This window comes from Accipiter gentilis, chromosome 19, assembly GCF_929443795.1.
Source record: "Accipiter gentilis chromosome 19, bAccGen1.1, whole genome shotgun sequence".
Lineage (NCBI taxonomy): Eukaryota > Metazoa > Chordata > Aves > Accipitriformes > Accipitridae > Astur > Astur gentilis.
This window is the reverse complement of record NC_064898.1, coordinates 25,232,681-25,249,717: the sequence shown is the minus strand read 5'-3', so window position 1 is coordinate 25,249,717 and position 17,037 is coordinate 25,232,681. Positions and strand designations below refer to the sequence as shown.

At 44.4% G+C, this 17,037-nt stretch overlaps 1 protein-coding gene across 3 annotated transcripts; it reads right to left on the bottom strand.

The window, feature by feature from the left end:
• Nucleotides 1-971: 971 nt before the first annotated feature.
• LRRC32 (leucine rich repeat containing 32) lies at nt 972-17,037 on the bottom strand. 3 transcript variants are annotated; one of them, XM_049823506.1, is made up of 3 exons: nt 16,946-17,037; nt 8,721-8,811; nt 972-4,680 (listed from the first exon to the last, which is right to left on the bottom strand). In XM_049823506.1, exons 2-3 carry the CDS (start codon nt 8,805-8,807, stop codon nt 2,740-2,742), a joined length of 2,028 nt encoding a protein of 675 aa, XP_049679463.1. In that variant the 5' UTR covers nt 8,808-8,811; nt 16,946-17,037; the 3' UTR covers nt 972-2,739. The 3 variants fall into 3 exon arrangements, with proteins under 3 accessions (XP_049679463.1, XP_049679464.1, XP_049679462.1); XM_049823507.1 differs by lacking the exon at nt 16,946-17,037 and adding an exon at nt 16,826-16,884; XM_049823505.1 differs by lacking the exon at nt 16,946-17,037 and adding an exon at nt 12,115-12,354.

Below are 17,037 nucleotides of genomic sequence, written 5' to 3'. Positions count from 1 at the left end.
GGCTGACCGGTGGAAAGATGTGTAATGGGTAAGTAATGGCTACGTTTGATGCAGGATCAGGTACTTTGGGGTTTGGGCTTCTTGCAGGCACAGGAGCAGACAGGGGAGGCAAAAGTTTGGGCTGTCACCTGCATACCCCTATTTTGAGGAATAATATCACACAGAACTCCCATTTCTCCCTGTTTTCCCTCTCTTAGCTCTTTTATTCATATTTTCTTTCCTTCATGCTCCTCATCCCATCCAGAATAACAGAACTGGCTGGAGTGGGCTCATGTCACTTCTCAGTTGCTTGTGACACTAACAGAGAAATCCAAATGAGCCATACTGCACTTTATTGTGAGGCTCATTCCTCAAGAAAGCTGTTTCTGCTCCCAGGGAAGTCAGTGGAAGTCTAATTAGTCCCAGACGTTTAGTAATAACAAGCACTTCCTTTTGGTAGAGCCAAACAAAAGCAGCGTTAAAACCGTTAATTAAATGGGTTTGGCTCTGTCATCAGGTTATTAACTAATTCCAGTCATGGCAGCCAAGCTAATACTGGCTCTTAGAAAGAGATATAATCTTGCCATGCTCAACATGAACTCAGTGTGTGGCTAAATTAGCCCACGTCTGGGCGCACAGCTCAGCTTGCTTTCGCACCAAAGGAGAAGCTCACCAACTCCAGCATCGGGCTTCCAACTAATCCCTGGGATTGCTGCTTGTGCCAACTTTCTCCTACAAGAATAAGAGCTTGAGCCAATGGCTAGCATTGGCTTTCATCGGTGTTAGATCAGGCCGTATCGCTGCTGACGCTTTGTGCAAACGCTTGCTTGCATCTTCAGTAGATCTCCTTGCTCTCCATTGGTTGTACTCTAAGATGTGGAGCAGCCGTCCCTGCTTCAGTACCAGAAGGTAAAGGTCTAAGGTGGAGTCTGAACACCACAGAAAAATAGGAAGACATAGCTTTTAATCCGTGGAGCATTCCAAGCTGGTGCTTTAATATATTCACAACCCTGTGCTTTTTACAAAATTGAAAGGTGTTTTTATTGTACAAAATTCCACAATGAAAACTACCAGCCAGTTTCTTACATAACTGCTTTAAAAATAGAATTATACACCCTTTTGTAGTGTGTTAATTTTGACATTCACTAGCTGGAAGAAACAGAAATGGAGCAGCAATTTGACTTTGAGTTATTTACCTGGACAGGTTTTGGTTTGACCTCTATTTATGTGCCTTAATGTACAGTTCCTGTCATTAACAGAAAACCTGATATAGCTCATTTCGAAGCCATTGAACCCCATTAGTAGGTCAGGCTCCCACTGTCGATGAGCTGCTTTTCAATTCCAAAGTGTGAATTAGCTGTCAGAGTACGGGACGTAACATATATCAGTGTCAGCTTTTAGCAATACCACAGGTTGGCCATGTTAAACCCATCATAGAATGAGGACCCACATAACTTTTCTTGCAGCCAGTCCTCTAGACCATAATATTTTTTTAGGGAGACGCAGTGGACATCTGATCTGAATAATGGCCCAGGACTAGTTTCCCTGTGTATTGTTTCACACCGGTATCTTTACAACACCTCTTTGCTGTCTAACCTCCTGTGACCTTTAAAAATAGATATATTATTTATTTGCATTGAAATGCAACTGTATGCAGTGAGTTCCCAACAGTTTTCCTTAGAAATATAAACATTTCAGTCCAATGTTAGCTGGTTGAAAATCATTCTCCAAGATTTTTCTTTTAAAAAGCATTCACCCCAGAGATGAATTTCTTCACATTAAACCCAGTTAAATATGTATTGCACACGAGGGGCAAATTTCTTCTCTTTGAGTTGAACTGTGGACCTGTGACCTTCTGAGCAGATCTGGGTAATGTATAGTGCAGCTGTTTCACGCCTGAGATTTCTCTTACATCCCTTGTGGGTATTAAGTGCCAAGACTAGTTGACCTCATCAACCTCTCGTGTCTTGCCCCAGTGGCTGGAGCAACATACTACAGGCAAAGGGAGGGATCCAAAGAAGGTTCCTCCCACCAAGGTCTTTTTGTTCCCATGGTCAGCCATGAATTTTCTAAATGGCACCCATGAGCGCAATGGACGCAAACTGCAATTTCCTTTTTTAGCCAAATTCTCATTGTTTTGGAACTCATGGGAGATTTGCAACCAACTTCAAGGAGTGAAAGATTGTATTTTGGCCCACCCTGGCGTAGGTTTGTATGATTTCAGTTTAAGAAGGGTTAGGAGCTAACCAGTTAGGAAAAAGCAAAGCTCAGACCAAATCAAAATATCTCACGGATACACATAACTTTGAGAAGGGCTTTCCTACTCGGTTGATGTCATCAATGACTGTCATAAAGTGACTCAGTTACAATGCTCAGTTTGCATAAAGTCTTTCTGTGAAGGTGACATCCAAAAGTATCTCTGAGCTTAGTGAAAAGTCTCAAGACCTTACAGGGCTTTTTCTTTTGGTCTGGTTTAAATTACACATCCCTCAAAACAACAGCAGGACTTTACAGCGGCCTCTTCTACCACTGTATAAACTTTTTTAAGCAGATCTGCTTGTGAATGAAGCAAGTGCAAAACACGGGAAATTCTCCTTTCAGTCCCTGCAACCCAGAGCACTACAGTGGTGCAGTTCAGGGGCACTTTGAAACCGTCTTAAAATCCACAGTTAAAAATCAAAGAGGAGAATTTTACCCTTCATTTCTACACACTGGCAGTGTAGCACCTGATTTCTTCGGTTTTCAAGGCATTTTGTGTTCCTATGCTTTAAACTGATGGCTAAAGTTTTGCCTGCGGAAGCAAAAAAATGAACCCACGCCAATGATGATCACGGATAAAACCAACACAAATGTTAATATAATAAGGAAGTTGATTTTCTTCAGATCCTCTTTTTCACAGTCTTCTGGTCTAATGTTCCCGATGTACATTTCTTCCTGGTACCCGAAGTTCTGAGTGTACTGGCACGTTAAGTGCTCCACGTTGGGGATCTGGACATTTTTGTTCTGGATCATTGATGAAAGCCAGATGTTTCCACAGCAGTTGAGTGGGTTCCCAGTGAGATACAAGTTTTTAAGGGAATTTTCTAATGCTAAAATATTGCTGTTCTGTAATGTACTAAACCTATTGTTCCGTAGGTCCAGAACTTCCAGTGGAGAGTCACTACCCCACTTAGGCAGCCAGTTCAGCTGATTTTCAGAGAGGTTTAAATGTTTAAGGTGACTAAAACAAGGCAAGTCAATATTCAAATCTACCAGGCTATTGCCATGTAAATACAAATATTCCAGAGACTTTTCCAGTCCCGATAATGCTTTAACTTCTATTTTCAGTCCGGGGTTCATGGAGAGATCCAAGACAATCAGAGAAGTCTTGTAGAAAGTGTATGCTGGTAGGATGGTCAGCATGTTGTCGGCTACGTACAAGTACTGAAGAGTAGGAGAATCGACAAATGATACACAACCACTTTCCTCTCCAGCAAGTCTTTGCTTCGCTAATCCTGAGTACATGCTGCAAAGGCTGATATTATTGCTCTGTAGATTAAGCAGTCTGAGGCTAGGAAGACTTGAGAAGATATCAAATTGTAGGGTTTGAAGATGGTTGTTCTGAATGTAGAGTTCCTTCAAATTTGACAACGTGCCAGCATCTAGGAGAAGGTTCTGCAAAGCATTGTAGCTCAAGTCGAGGACAGTTAGGGAGATCAATGCACTGTCATAAGTTACTGCAAATGCCTGAAGACAGTTTTTGCTGAGATTAAGGGTGTGAAGGGACAACATTGATTCAAAGAACTCATCCGGAATAGATTTGATTTCATTATAACTTAAGTCTAAATATACAAGCTGGGATAGATAAAGAGAACTTTTGTTTCTACTTTGCTTCTGATCAAGAAGATGAAAAGAAGCATCTAGCCATTCGTTTTCCATATAGTCCATTTTATTATGAGAGGATTCAGCAGTGAGCTGGATTAAATTCTTTGATAAATTCAGAGTTACCAGTTTATTTACCTGGGGAAAGACTGGGAAGTGAAGCAGTTTGTTTTCACTCAGATCCAAACATCTTAAGCTATATTCATCGTCTGACTCTGCGGTGTGGAAGGTCTCAATGCTATTCCTGCTAAGGTCAAGTATCTCCAGCTGCCTGAGGTTGAAATCAGAGATGCAAGTAATTGAATTCATGGAGAGATTGAGTTTGGAAAGGTTCACTAGAGTCTCAAAAGCACCTTCTTCTATTTCCATGATGATATTACTCTGAAGATCTATCTCCACAAGACTGGGAGATCCCTGAAACATCTTGTGTGATATCATTATAATACTGTTGTCTGCCAAGGAAAGATACCGCAGTGCTGGAGCTTGTTTAATGAAATACTCAGCCATCCCATTGTACAGACTGTTGTGGGACAAGTCCAGTACTTCCACCTTGGGTAAAAGTCCAATCCCTTCTGTCCCATTCTGAGTGAGCTCATATAAGTGATTGTTGGCTAAATTTATTTCCAGCAAACTCGTCATGTGTGCAAAGACTCCAGGCGTGATGAAGCTTATCTGGTTAGAGCTTAAATCCAGGCACTGGAGGGAAGTGTAAAATGATAACGGCATTTCAGGGATGCTTTGAATCAGATTTCCAGACAGATCTATTTTATTTACATTCGGCTGGAGCTCACGAGGGATTTGGTGGAGGTCTTTGTTGTGGCAAAATGCCTGCGAGTTTGCCTGCCAGAAAAAGAGAGAAAAGGGGTTGTCACGTGACAAATGGAATACATCTTTGCATGAAATATAAAGAAAATAACATTCAGCGTCCAGGCAGATCCTTCTTCTGAAACACTGATCACACTTCTTTCTCTGAGCATTCAGACAGCAAGAACAACAATCCTAATGCTTCTTTGCAGCTAACAGCACTCATTTCATTTTAAAGACATTTCTGACTTACAAGAGTAGAGAGTTTTATCTGCATGTGGTAACTACTAAATGTTCTCCTTTTTGTACATTTCTCCCAGGCTCATTTTAATAGTTCCAAGTGAAAGAGTTGTGCCCTCTTTCCGTTGCAATCAAGCACCATTTCCTCACTTTTGTTCTGATGTTAATTTTCTCAGCTCCATCACCATATTAGATTTTGCAAACTCTATTTGCAATAGTAAGTAGTACGTAGAAAAGCTTTACTCTGTTGGCAGCGTAGGTCCCAAAGCAAGGAGGTGGAGAAATGTATAAGGATCCTATAACACAAACTCCATCTCTCTCCTTCTTAGCGACACCCTCAGATATTTGATAGTGTCTTCCTTTAGCCATGGCTTAGTTAAAGCAATACATCTTTAACCAAATGGGTCATTCAACAACTGAGACATTTCTGATGCAAATCTCCAAACTCTTCCTGCTTTTATCATCCCTGTTTATCCTTTTCTTAAAGCAACAGTTCCCTTCTTGTGTGGGGAGCACACCTTATGAAACCACCCCCACAAGACACCCATGATACAACATGGAAAAGACAAATTATGTAAACCCAGCTTTTAAGAGGAAAAAAGCTGTGATGTGCAGTGAGGGTCCTGCCTTTCCAGTCCAATTCTCAGCAGCAGGGTGGAGAAAAAACCCAAGTGTGAAAGTCAAATTAATCTTCTAGACACATGTCTGTTTAATTGCAGCTAGGACCAAATCTGTGTCCAGAGCAGAATTTGGAGTGTGTGTTCATAAGGAACATTGGAAACACGAACATGATCATCCTTGCATAAATGTCAAGCTGTACTTTGTTATTAAGGAGAACATATAGCAGCAGGAGGAAGTGGAATGTGAAAGGCTTAGGCAGCATTTAATTTACTGGAGGAAAACTCTTGTTATGAGTGTATTCAGGGGACTGCATCATGTACTGTTTGTAGAAAGATCAGAAAGAAAAGAAAGAAAAAAATCTGTTGAATCTCAACTTCTGTGGAGAAGCAGAATCCAAATTCCATGACGCAAAGCTTTTCAGATATTAAAGAAACATTAAAAGTAAAAAATGCTAAGCCCCATTTGTTTCATGTGAACTTCTAGGTAAATGAAGTGGCAGGTCTGTTTAGGAGAAGTGGGGCAGTAGTCAGCACTTTCTGAATCTCTTTTGCATCATGTGAGTTTTGGAGACTGCACAAAAATGTGCCAGGGAAGTATAAGTGCTCATCCAAACTCTAGATATACACAGGCTGCTCCACAGTCCTTCCCATGATACATCTTTCCCAAAGACCCCAAGCAAGTGGCCTATTAAAACCTGAACCCCTTCCTTTTTTCCCCTCCAACTCACTCAAATCTCCCCCAGCTAAACTAATTAGGAAAAAAGAGAAGGGGATTTTCTGGCTCCTCCCTGACATTATTTCTTTTCTGCAAAGCCACTGTAGAATTGATCATTTTGAGCTAAAATGTGCACAGAGTTGGGCTTAGGTCCGAGGCCCAAATAACAGGGCAGGAATTCTCTTCTAGCTTGGTTTGTGGAAGAGGGAGAAGCCAGAAGGATACAAAAAGCCAGAGTGAAAAAGCAGCAGCCGCTTTGCAGCCTAAGGCAAATGCCAGGTTTCTTCCCACACTTTGAGCCAGATCTCAACAAGTGTTGAGCACCCTCCACTTCCTCTGGGCACCCAGCATCTTAGCAAAGTCCCCATCCAACTCCCATCGATGCCAGACGGCTGGTTTTCACTGAAGTCGATGGGGGAGAGGTCAGTCCCGGTTCACCACGTAACTTGCAGGATTGGGCCTTTAATCTGCATCCACTGAACCCTCCCAGTGATAAAAGGGACTGATAAAATCTATACCTCCCACTGTCTGCCATTTGTTCCTATAACATTTCTCCTCCCATTTTTTTTTTTTTTTAACTTTCATTCCTCTTCACTGACTATTTTGATCCTTACTGAATTTCTTATCTAGTCTGTTCTGCACCATCTTTTCTCCCCCGAGGCTCAAACTGCTCAATGCAAGGTAAGATACATTTTGCCAAAACCCCTTCCCTTCTATAAATTATTTGAAAGCTCCTCCTTTGCCAGTTAACATAAATTAGCAGAAGTATCTTTCTTTGGGAGGTAAAACACAAACTATTTGAAGCCCCTCTCCTTGGAAGGCAATGCGAGTTAGGAAGAACCCCCTGACATTTAAGCTGTGCCTTGTGGTCTCGCAAATGGGTAGATGTGCAGTAACTTGTGTAATCAGAACAGCTCACTCCCATGTCAGGGGTCTGGCAGGAACTGTTTCCTTCCTAAAACCTCTTTCATGAGACTTTGGTGCCACGACAGGAGCACCAGCAGTGAGTCGGAGAAGGGCATGGGTTTCTGATTCGTGCCTCTTCCATGAGATCTGGGATGAAAGTTTCCATTTCTGAGCCTTTGCTATTCTAAAGTTGTTGCCACAGGGAAAGTACCACGTAAACCAGCAAGGCTGTGATGAAAAATAATCATGTGAAGTAAGAAGGACTCTCAATGGACCCATCAGCTAATCCAGTAGCTCCCTCTTTCTTTAAGCTGTGTTTGGATTTACACCTTCCTCCTTCCATTGAACCAAACGCCCAGCAAAGGAAGACGATCAACATCGACATTAGCGATGCTGAACTGTTAATTTATACCAGATGAGCGTCCCAGCCCCCGACTGCAGCGTGTTTTCTGTCGGGGCCGAATTTATCCCAGCTTAGTTGCGTAGAGCCTTGGGTTATTGGCTTGATGAAAGCAGTTTACAGTGGAGTGGTAGAAACAAGCATGTGTTTACTTCTCAGCAATCAGCCCGATCTGTGACCCATCAAGAAATGGGACGGAACGTATCTGCTTGGATTATTGCGTGTCTTGCCCAGCCTTCATGTGACTATGATACATGAGACCCAAGCTGTCATGTTTACAGTGGCTTCATCAGTCTTCCCTCTCCGGCCAATGAATTGAGCTACCCAGTCACCTTCCCAAGATCTTTTTATATATACTAGGTCTTAATTTCTCTGGAATTCAGGAAGTGCAGCAATACGGCAGGGTGGGCAGGAATGGAATGAGTCCCATAAGGGAGATGTGTACAGCTAGCAAATTATTTTTTTCCCTATTTTGGAAATTCTTGAGGATTTGTGCTGAACAGCTTCAACGTTCAGGAAAAAAAAAAAAAAAAGTTAAGTATTTTTAAACGGCCTGTTACAGTCAAAAGCACTTGGATAGGGAAGGGAGAGAGTTCAGCTGTGAATAACATTTATAATATTGTACCAGGTGCTTGTGAAAATTCAGGGAGCAAATTTTGTACTGGAGCAAGAGGCTTTGTCACTTCTTTTACCTCCAGCAGAAGTCAGGTACAACTCCCCTGGCAGGAATGCTGTGTCAGGGCAGAGGAGGTCAGTCTCCCTGTTATAACAAAAGGGCTGGTGTAGATGTATTTCACAGAAAATGCTTTATTTAAAGCACAAAGAACTTAGGCCTGATATAAAGGAGTTGATTTGAGGTCTAAGTTCTTTCTCTGTCTCAGCCACAGAATCCCTGTACAGTCTTGGGGAAATCAGGTCAAATTTCTTTTAACCAGCTCCCCCTTAGAAAAAAACAGAGATAATGACATTTCTTCCTCCCTTTTTCACGTCCTGTCACTACAACAAGGACAGAGCCTGAGAACAGCCTGCTGAGCATCCACTAACCCAGCCAAGCCCACCTCTGCCATCACCCAGAGCCTGGTCCTGGGTGAGGGTTCCCTTCTCAGAGACCAAAGCTATTGGTGCAGTGGCTGTAACAAGGGGCTCCCAACCTCATCTGGGGTCTCAAGGGGCCTGAGTGGGGAGATTACCTTACCATTTCACAGGATATCCCCTCTGTGGGCTGATTGTTAGAGGTCCCTCTGTTCACCACTGCCAGGAAGAAGAGGACGTACAGTTTCATGGTTCTGCAGGTAAAAGTAATTACGGTTAGATTTCAAATGTGACACAGTGGTTGACGCACGCGAAAGCTGGCACCAGATCATCGTCTAACATGGAGAAGCACACGTGCAGTGCAATAAATTAACCCATCTCCGAGCCTACAGCACTTACGACCTACCTATGTGCCTTTGCATCCCTTTGAGCCTGGTGGGAAAAAGAAAGATTTATATGAGGACTTGAAAGGAAGGTCCGAGGCATTTCATGGCATTGCCCCAGTGTGATTTCAGCTGCTACCCAGATGATCCCCAGGCCACCCAGTGAAGTCCAGGTGCCCAAGCTGGGCAGTGTGTCTGGCATCATGGAGAAAGACAGCTCCTGAAGACCGAGTTACCTTCACTCTCCCCACAGAGGCAGCTCAGGTACTTTCAACTGGGCTGGCGTTTTGGGGTGCCAAGTACTGAGTAAAGCGGATGGGTGCCACTCAGAAACAACAAGCATTGGGAATGGTTTCCATTTCCATCCACAACATTTTCCACTCCTCTTGTCCCAGAGTGTCAAACAGCTTTTACACACTCATCCAGATTTGTTGAGTTAATATAAACAGCTTAAAGAATGGACTGAGAACTTTTTGTCCAATGTTAGTTTTCCATTTGATACATCCCAGGTATGGCTAGGCTTTTAAATACATTTGAAAGCAAACACCCTACAAAGAGAAAGATATAAAATGGAATGGATTCGCGTGAAATGAAGGATTCATCAGAATTTAACTGTTTGGAAAGCACTCCAGAAAAGAGCATAGAAATAACTGCAAAAGGAGCAAACAATACTGGGAGGCCTGTCACCGGGCAATGGGAGAAAAATGCAATTGAAGCCAAGGGAAAGCATTCATCCTTCAAATGGCTTGTTTCTAGATGGACACTGATGAGGTCTCTGGCTGTGGTCACCACTGACGTGAGCTCCAGATATCACTTCTTTATGACAGCCTCTGTTGCAAACATGCCAAATCTATTTGTATTTGTATGGCTTCTTGCAGTCAAATCTGAGCTGGTCCTGCCTGCATCCAGAGCTGGTGAGACACACGCCAGCTCCCAACTGGAAGCCATGCAGCAGTGCTTAGCTAGTACTGCGCTTAAGTCTTTCCAGGAGCAAGCGTGCATCTGGCAAGCTCCAAACGCACGCCAACCCCGTGCACATGTGCCGCCAAAACCTGGCATCAACATACCGTTACTCAGCGGCTTCCACCCACAGAGCATCAGGAGGCTGGAAACAAAAGATCATTCCCAGCTGGTGGAGATCCCTCCACTTAGTCACTGTTCGAGGGATGCCGCTGATGGCCATGCTTCTGCGCAGCAATGGCAGTGGTTAAACAGCGATGCCAATAGGTTGACTATGGAAACCTGCCCATCCTTCCACTTCCCAACCAGAGAAAAGAGTTGTGTACTAGGAAGAGAGAAACTGGGGAGGCTTAGACCACAGCTACTCTGTTTTCAGATTGCACATTCCTTCCAGTTCAGGGAAACAACTAATGATGGATGGTGATCTGGGACCCCAAGGTGAAAGAGCTCGGAGTTTGTCTTTGGGGCGCAGCAGCAGGATCAGAAGTCTGTTCCCCCCCTCTAAAACAAGACCAAGGATGTTCATTCCTGACCCTTTTAATTCATGTTTGCAAAATACACTGAAATCATCCTTCGGAAGGAGGAATTGCTGATACCCCCATCTGTAATGTCTCTGTTGTTCCCCCTCTGTTCCTCATTCCCCAGGCTTAGAGGAGTGGGTGCTGCCTCTAAGGAGGAGAAAATGAGTTTTATCGTTTTGGTATTAGTTTGCTGGAATTGAGAGAAAAGACAAACATACCGATGATTACAAGGCTTTACTCAGAGCCCTAAAATGGAAATTGTTTCTGTTTAGACCCAATGAATTAAGCTGGGGAAATCTCCATGGATATTACCCACAACAGGGCACCACCCTGATGGACAATGTGCGTCCCGTGCGCTCTGCGATGTCTTCTGTCACCACACTGCCAATGCCAAAAATGGTCTCTTTGCTTCTTAAATAATTAACCTGACACAATCCATGGTCTTAACATGCTTTGAAACTTCCTAAATTGTAAGTTTATAAAGCAACTGGGAAATTGATGCATTTGAACACAAAAATGTGATTTAACTCCTTGCTGTGTAAGACGGATCTATAGTAAGGAAGGATGCTGTCCCTCAAGGTGTTTCTAAGGTGGCTGTCACACCCTGAAGCACCAGAAGGCGGTGGTCTCTTCCAACATGAGACCACGTGGACTCCGTCCAGAGGAGGGAACACAACCTCCTTGCTCGTGGAGATTCCCTTCCCGAGGTGGTTTTCACTTCAGCTGTCCAGCTGAGGAGCTTTTCCTGCCCAGGTTTTCTCAGGACAACGTTTAGACCCTCCTCAGCAGCACCTAAGGTGACCCAGCACTGCGTCCTCTCTGCCCTCTGGGCAGGTCTCAGCCCTCCACCACCTTCTCCCAGTACAGAGCTCAGGGCCCACAGGACCCCCATTGCCCTGGTGTCAGAGAGCATCACCGCCAAACCCTGCCTGCTGGCACTGATGTCTCGAACCACAGCCTACAAAAAACTCTCTAGGAGCAGCAGTAGCAACAACTCGACCTAAAGGAGCTTTTATTGCTCCGAGGCTTTCCCAGAGTTGAAGCAGCTTCGTGCTCGGTGCCAGTTTACTCCCACTGGCAGCTGTGATAGAAATCCCAGCATACCTCAGAGCAGGATTGAGCTCTGAACTTCAATGTCACAGCTTTCCACCACTACTTCAGAATCACCCAGCCCCATCCCCAGCTGAAAAATACAGGTGATTTTAGTGAGTAACACACCCAAGGAGTCTTATTAAGTGGGCCAAATAATTTAGCATCTAGAAAAAGCACTGTACCCAAACCATGTCAGCATGTCCATTTAACAGATGGGAGGGCAAAGGCAGAGAAGAGCAATGATTTGCCCCAGGACATACTTGAAACCATGGAATAATCAGGGTTTAATCCCAGTTTGCCCAAGTCTCACTCTAGAACAACATTTGCCCCCATCTCTATTCCAATATTAACCCTGAAACCACTTCATAGATGTTGCTTGTAACTAACAACAGCAGGACCTTCTAAATTTCCCTCGAAGGTAATTTTTGTTACTGCTTAGACAATTAACAGAGACGTTCTCCTGTGCCAAAGAGAGGTTAAATACAAGAGAATACACAAAACACAAACCAAACTCCCCAGGTTCTGATCCTTTTCCACACAGGACTCTTTGCTGCTAAATTAGAGCCTGCAGGGTTAAAAAGAGTGAATATTTCACATTTACCTTGTTTCAAGGGTTTCTCGCATCCCCAAACACTGCTTATCATGCCTTTAAAAAGCATATCCAGCTCTCCGAAACCGGTTCAGTCCTTGTACCGATGAAATTGTTCTTCAGCTTCATGTTCACCCATTCAGGACACCAAGAGGCTCACTCGTAACTTCAGAATGAAGGCATTTTCAGGGAAATAACCTTATTTGGGACAGTGTCTGCTTTAAATTATGTTGCTTGTCTTCCTCCGGACTCCTCTCCAGGCTCTTGCTGGGTCCTAGCCACCGCTGTGCTCCGGACAGAGTCAGCTACTGTGCGACATCCTGAAGCCCTTGCTCAGGGCAGGCGTTGAGAAATAAGGGGGATTTTTGCCAGAGAAACTGTCAGGATCAGGCCATGGGTTCGCTCAGGGGAATAAGAGACTTATCGTTGCCGATGCCATTGTTTGGCTGCGTGCGTGGTGCAAGGCGATGTGTTTACTTTAAGGTTTTGTGTCCGCCAAGTTACATTCCTGGAGGGTTGCAGCCTCCTACCCCTGCACCTAAATCACTCTCTGCATCATTAGGAAAACAGCGCTTGAGGATTAAAGGTTTCAAATTCACGGCTGGTAAATAGAAAGCCCAGAATCTGGAAACCTGTCCTGGAAGAAATAACTTTTTCTCTTTGCGATGGTCGCACTGATCAGAGTGTGATAGCAGCCTGCTGGCAGGATGGGGGTTCGGTGGCAGCTACAATGCACCTGACTTGAAGGGTTTTCGTGGCACGAGGTTGGAATTAGGGAGATTGATAAAGGCAGGGGGGGTCCGAACATCCAGATGAGTCGCTGAATTTTCGGCAGCGAGTACATAGTGCTCAACCTACCGGACAAGCTAGTAAAAACTTCCCATTAAAAAAGGGTTGCTTTTGTCATGCAGAAGATTATTTCAGATTGCCTGTAAGTTCAGCTTTTTATTTATTATTTTGTGCTGCCCTCTAGGGCTGGAGCAGCTGTCTAATTGCTGGTTTCCTCTCTTCCTTTTGCTAATTAAGTCCCGCTTCTGGAAAACCCACCTTTACAGAGATTTCCCCATTGCTTTCTCCCAACTTCACAAGCCTGAACTGTTGCAATGCACTTTTCCCATGCTTGAAATAATATGCCAAAGAGCTGGGCTCTTAGCATCTCGTTTGCTTTGCAATGCACCCTGAAATGAGAAGCATAAATGCTATGAAGAGGCAGCAGTATGCTTGCAGGCAGGAGAGGGCATGATTAGGTGCAATGGATAGAAAAATCCACATTTAGCTCTCAGGAGAACAGTCTGCCAGCGAGATTATCACAACCCTGGACAGGTTCCCCTTGACTGGGGTCTCATCAGACTAGTTTTGATCGCCTTCCCCCAAGCACATGGTGTCTGAGCTTCCCTTGGTCGGAGCTGGCTGCCACGCTGTTTTTCACTTGATCCATTTGGCACGCTCCCCAGAGTCAAGCCCTCCGTCTGCAGTCCCCTTGGGGTAAGGAGGAAACTCATGTTGAAGCTGGGGACCGCTGCGGCATCCGCAGGATTAAACACCTTTTGGATGCTCTGGGTTTAGAGCTCGCCTTGTCAGCAGCGTGCAGTAACATTTGCAACACGCTTTTGCAAGGAAAACCTCAAATATTTGAGGTCTTAAAGAAAAGAAAAATACTCTTTTATTTATTTATTTTTATATTTTTTTTGTGAAATGGGATCTTTTGATTTGATTCGGAGATGCGATACAAATATCCTGCCTGTAATGAAGAGTAGCAAGCGCCCTGGTTGATTGCCGCATCACATTTTTCTGCACCTGGATGTTCAGAGCACTTTGGGAAGTTTGGATTTGCAGGGTAAAAATAGCAGGGTTTTTGTTGGTTGTGCTTTTTAAAAAACCAGCTCTGTTCCTCAAGCTGTTTTACCGACTGGCCAAGCAGCTGTGCCAGCTGAACTGTGAAGAAGAGCCTGGACAGAAACAAATGCTAAAGCAAGAGGGAAGGGCATGCACTGATTCTGCTGCTCGGAACTTTGCTTCATTAAAAACACAACCTTAGAGGACACCAACTGCGCTGGGAAAGATCAGCACTGTCCTTATCATCTTTGCCCTTTCCTAAAGGGGATCTGAAAGCAGGTAGTTTCAAAGACCCCGAAGCATCTGGCTGACCTCCCATTTTCAGTATTTCTGTGCTTTGGGCTACCCAGCAGTTTACACCTTAAAGTGTTGTTGAAACATTAGCGTGGCATGTGCGTCTGTAGCCATGTCTGCAGAGCAAGGGTCTTCTCCATCGCACAGGTTGGGTCATCTCCATCAGGCAGACTGGAGGATCAAGCTCTTTCGCCCACCCGCACAAAAAAGCAAGGGCTGTCCCATCCCACTGACGCCGAAGTGTTTGCACCTGAAATCAGGCCCTTCCTGATTTTCCTGTGGTCTCCTCAGCAATCGCTGCCTGCTCGGATTCTGCCAACGTCAGCTGGATTTCACCCTACGTCACCCAAAGCCGGGGGCACCTCATCAGACCTCTCCTCTCCTCCAAACCCTCTTCCCAGCGTGGCCCAGAGTGAGAAGGAAAAGCAAATCCCAGCCGCTGGCTCTCACGAGCCGGTCTGCAATCTGCTGCAGGTTCCCAAGGGTTTCAGATAAACAAGAATATGCCTTGCCGATTATGTGCCTTGAACCTCCAGACCTTTTGGAGTCTGTCCATCCATAACGCCGCTGCTTTCTAAGGCACTGCTTTTGGGTTGAGCCCTGTGTCAAGCCGTATGAATCAAACTCTCCGGAGAAGTAAACAAAACAAGCTCCCGCCTCAGAAAGTGGGTCTGAACTGCCAGGGCAGGAGCGGAACAAATCTTGCTCCCTTTTGACTGGAATAGCTCCCTGGTGAGTCAGCCCACCAGGGAGCTGGAGACAACATTAACATTAACCCTATTAAAAAAATAAATAGCCCATGCCATCCTAAGCCACGGCTTTTGTGAAGGAGGCACAGCTCCAGCTCCTGAGACCCTACAACATCTCCAGGAGCCGCTTCTCCTGGGTTTCTTTGCTCGTGCCATCTGTCCTGGGCTCGGTCTCTCATGGGCAGATGCAGCCTCCTGCCGCTCCGGTGTCAAGGCCACACATCAAAGTAAGGACTCCTACATCTCCTGTCATCCCAACATGGCTTTTCTCCTGTCTTTTGAAGCTGCTGCCTTCCTTCCTTCCCTCTCTGTCCTCTCTCCACGTGCACCTCTATCAGGTGTTCGGCCAACAGCATTTCCCCACCAAAAATTAACGTTTCCAATTAGTTGGACACGCAGGGTTTAGCCAGTTTCCCTACTTTATTCAACTTTTTATCTACTCCTGTCTGCGGGAGAGAAATTGTAAGTGGATGAGAATTGCACGAAACCCACCAGCCTGGAGACTTTGTGAGCGAGGCACTGGGCGAAGGGACAGCAGCACATGGGAAAATAAAAACACTTCCATCCGCAAAAAGTGACATGTACTGGCATTTGCAGATTAAACTATCTGAACATGAAATATTCTCCCTGGAGAACAAAATTCCTGGAGAAACTCAACTTCAGGAACCAAAACAGGATCTTTTCTCACCAGCTTTAATCTAAGTGCAGCAAAAAGAGAGAAAAATTGGCTTTTAATTCAGCAATTTTTCTTTTACTGACAGAGGAGTCAGTGTTTGAGAAAAGGTGTACTCAATTTATATGCTCCAACAGGAGATAAAATGAAGTGAGGAATATTATTTCTGATAGATTTGACTTGCATGATATTGATACCCCCCCCGAATCCATCCATCATTGTATTAGTAAAAGGCCAAGCACTGATATAGTCACTGAGCTGTAACCATCTGCTTTAAAAAGAGATGACTGTTTGTGAATTTTTGTTATTGAAAACTGAAGGATTTCAGCATTTTAGAATAATAAGATGATTTTAAAGTTGAAATGATTATGTCTTAATAAAAAAAACAAATTTCCACTGTTGTGGAAAGCTGAACTTCAGCTTCTATTTAAGGGAAACATATTTGTACTTTTATCAAAAATACAACAGGGTTTGGCTTCAGAAAATTATCAGTGACTTTTACATAAACTAGCATTTTCTAAAACTTTACTATTTCCAAATATTATCTAAACATTAATTCCTCATTATAACAATCCAGATGCAGCAAAACACTATCAGTAAGTCATCGTTCACCCAAGGTGACATTCAAGCTGTCAGGATCTTAAGAGTAGAAAAATAACCCTGCCAGCTCACACCTCGTGCTCCAACAGGGAGAGTTCAATGACAGTGCTGATAGTAAGATGAGCAGACGAGCTAAGCAGCATTTTGCCCATTTTACCTGGGGACTATGTGATTTGCCCAAGGCTATATTCGGATTCAGTGTCGGAGAGCTGGGCGAGCAGCATTTAATCAGCGTACAATGCTGATCTCTGCAGCGCTCCTGGTTCGGAGTGCTACAATGCAGTAACACCATAAATAGACTAAAGTCCTGTGAAGAAAGGAAAAAAAAAACCACAAAACATCTCCCCATCTTCCATTACTGTAAACACAGAGAATAATAACGAAACAGGCATATGACAACTGCATTGTTATAAACTAACCGGTGCCTCCTTAACGTAAAGGATCTAACTCGCTGCAGTGCGAGTCCCTGATGGATTAAATATACAGCTGTGTGGATAGAGCCATCCACACAGTGTGTTTAGTCAGTTCCTCAGCCTATTCATAAACACAATATATTTTATTTATACAGTACCTTCCTCATCTGCGTTATTTTTAAAGGCTGCAGCTCTAAGTCACCAGAGCCCCCATCTCTCCCGCAGTCGAAAGCTCAACTTTCCAGCCGGCTCCCGGTCTCGCACGCGTCTCCACGTACCTGCTCTGTGGCTGGAGGAGGAGGAGGAGGAGGAGGAGGAGGTTTCGCCTCTGCTTGCAGCCTTCTGCCTCCCGGACTCTCCCAGCAGCCTT

Bases quoted from the DNA above. Each gene is read 5' to 3' on its own strand.
- LRRC32 (XM_049823505.1), bottom strand. From the start codon at position 12,137: ATGCGAGAAACCCTTGAAACAAG. The intron at 8,812-12,114 runs GTAAATGTGAAA...TTTTACCTGCAG, and splicing joins CGAGAAACCCTTGAAACAAG to AACCATGAAACTGTACGTCC. The intron at 4,681-8,720 runs GTAAGGTAATCT...TTTTTCTGGCAG, and splicing joins AGGGGATATCCTGTGAAATG to GCAAACTCGCAGGCATTTTG.